The sequence below is a fragment of the Electrophorus electricus genome, chromosome 2 (genome assembly GCF_013358815.1).
Source record: "Electrophorus electricus isolate fEleEle1 chromosome 2, fEleEle1.pri, whole genome shotgun sequence".
In the NCBI taxonomy this organism is placed as follows: Eukaryota; Metazoa; Chordata; class Actinopteri; order Gymnotiformes; family Gymnotidae; genus Electrophorus; species Electrophorus electricus.
This window is the reverse complement of record NC_049536.1, coordinates 17363532-17366256: the sequence shown is the minus strand read 5'-3', so window position 1 is coordinate 17366256 and position 2725 is coordinate 17363532. Positions and strand designations below refer to the sequence as shown.

The 2725-nt window shown below is 38.0% G+C and overlaps 1 protein-coding gene across 2 annotated transcripts in view; it reads right to left on the bottom strand.

Moving 5' to 3' along the window:
- The window catches only part of ints13 (integrator complex subunit 13), a 24847-nt gene extending 22122 nt beyond the window's left edge, over positions 1-2725 (bottom strand). The window contains exons 1-6 of one of the 2 annotated variants that reach the window (XM_035523579.1): positions 2392-2725; positions 1442-1678; positions 1269-1343; positions 956-1158; positions 493-573; positions 205-295 (exon numbers count right to left, since the gene is read on the bottom strand). In XM_035523579.1, coding sequence (XP_035379472.1) covers positions 205-295; positions 493-573; positions 956-1158; positions 1269-1343; positions 1442-1666 — 675 coding nt within the window. In that variant the 5' untranslated portion in view covers positions 1667-1678; positions 2392-2725. The remainder of the gene's footprint in view (positions 1-204; positions 296-492; positions 574-955; positions 1159-1268; positions 1344-1441; positions 1679-2391) is intronic. The other variant, XM_035523578.1, reaches the window with a different exon arrangement.

Genomic DNA, 2725 nt, shown 5'->3' with positions numbered 1-2725 from the left:
TCCTGACAGTGCAAGTAGTGCTTAACAAATTGCCCAAGACTGATAGCTGCACATTCCATATATCTGAGACTTGTTCAGTACAGTAGCACTAAATAGTGAACAGCTAACTTTTCTTCCATTTATGCAGTTTAAACAAGATAATTAAAAGGCCAAAATGCTACATCTTTTTATTAATCTACATCTGGTCCAAGTTGTTAAACTCACCTCTTTCTTTGGCCTGTCTGATACTAGGGTATCATCGCCTTGTGGATATATATGGACCAGTACCAACTCACACTGCTGTATGGGCATAAGTCTGAACAAAGTAAAATATTATTACCAAAAGCCTACAGAGAATTATGTCAGGCTTTTCAAGTGTTTAAATGAATACTTCTAATATTATTAATAGAAATCAAATGCCAACAACTCACTTATTATCATGCAAATGAAAATTTAATGCCACCAGCCTTCATTTAATCTTATATGAGAAATACTTTGAGGTACTAAACATACCTGTCAGATCCAGCAGCCAGCTTGTTTTGTTCCTGAATAGTTTCAAGCACACAGTCCTCCAGCATCCGCACGTGTGTGTCACTGAGGAACACAAAAATCTATTTAAATATATCCAAGATGTATGATTGTGATCTAGCAAGTTACATTCAGTGTACACATAGTGTTTATAATTTTACATCAGCTATTTTTATTTATTTGTCAAAACAATTCCAGCAATCAATTTCTTTTAGAAAGAGAAGCTACTGTGGTGATAAGTATGGTGTTTCCACATAGACATTAATTATATTATGTTATTTAGAATTGTACTACATATTTGAAGATAATATATTCCTTTAACCACCCCCAAAACAAATACATTACATTATGATATAAAAACACTATATATAGCACATTCCTGCAATAAGAATGAATCCAGGAAATATCCATATCCAGGAAATATTCAAAATCATTACAGTTCATTCACCTTTTTGCATTAGTGAGGCAGATGATGCGGCCCCGATTGGCCACTCTGTCGGCCAAGTCCACAAGCGCAGTCCGTGCCTCGTGCTGGTACTCTGTAATCTTACAAAGTGACTCCACCGCTGCCACCAGTCCATGCAAGATGCTACAACATTCTGGATCTTCCCGTGGGTTGGGAGGTCCGACAGCTGCCAGGGCTGTCATCAGCTGCATAAAGAGACAATATTACAACTGCATGACAGAAAAATGTTCATTGCTACTGTTGCAAATGTATGGCTAAGACATGACTGCTGCCACAAAGCTCAGAAAGTGTTTACCTCTTGAACACTCTGGTCCTCCTGTCTCCAACTATTCAATATGTGGAATTCTGAATCACTAACAATGTAGTTAACCTAGATGAAAGAACAACCAGAATAAACCTGTGCTTACAACATTATGATAAACTGATTATACATCAATTCAGAAAAAGCTGACATCTGAATTATCTTACGAGTTTCCTAGTCGGGTAGATGTCATAGAGAATGCGGCAATACTCCATTGAGCACTCCACAGCACAGGTCCAGAGAGATTTAGACACAGGAGCTAGAGGGATCACACCCTGAGCTCGGCTCTTGGTGAGCATGTCGCACTCAATTTGCTGCCTGCTCGATTCAGTCATGTATGGACAGTGATCAACCACAAACACTGTCTTGTGAGAGACTGAAAACATCCTCATCTTGCTGATAACCTGTACACAGGTACAGACTCAGTAAGTATGTATCAAAATCAGGTGGCTCTTGATGGCATATAAAATTTAGCTTCACTGTAGTCATTCTTGAAGTACCAAAATTTAGACAAATGCAAGTTAGTTTCTCAGTTACTCAATTAAAAAATTTAAAGATTCAATCACTGGCAGTGCAAAATCGCACTCTAATAATAGTAAACAAAATTAGCCATTTTGGTTTACCCGCTCATTCAAAAGGGCTTATCTGAATCCACACTAACAGTATAATACAGTAAAATAATACAGCTACAGAAAAATCATAGATTTAAAGCAACAACTCCTCACTATCCTCAATACTACGTCTTTGCTGGATGCATGAGGAACTTAAATGTTTACATACATTCAACTAAGTTAGCTAACCTAGCTAGGTTAGCAAGCAAACTTGTTGATAGTGGGTGAGCATTAAAGTGATCTAGCAACCTAGCTAGCTATCTACGTCAACAACTAGGTTAACAACTGGAGCAGACTAACAATAATTATACCTTAATATTTAGACCAAATTATCTTCAACCGAAAGCTAGCTTGCTAGTTTTCTGACAAATAGCGAGCTCGCTGTACGTTTACTTGCTAGCTAGGTTAGCTAACCACCTGTTAGTCTGGGCAGCATAATGCTAGGAATTCACTGGTCGTTACACAAATAGCTAGATCTAAAATTACGTCACGTAGTACTTATTTACATTAAAAGGTGAGCGTGCGGGTGATACCGTTTGATTTAGATGATGATGATGATGAGTTCCAGTCGCAGAGCCACAAGGCCCCTTATCTAGTTAGCTAGCAAATGAACCAGCTAACGTTAGCTAGCTAGCTAGTTTAGCAAGTTTTCCATCTATTGCTTTTACCGTGAAGTATTACCCTGAATAATCACTGTTGTTCGATCTTCCGTGTGGTGACAACCATCATTTATCTCACGGACACAATTTTAATCATGCAGAAAAGTGTTTTCACAAAGGCAAATTTTATCTTTGCTGATGCAACAAGACAGAGGACATAATGTATTGTTGCGCAAGTTGG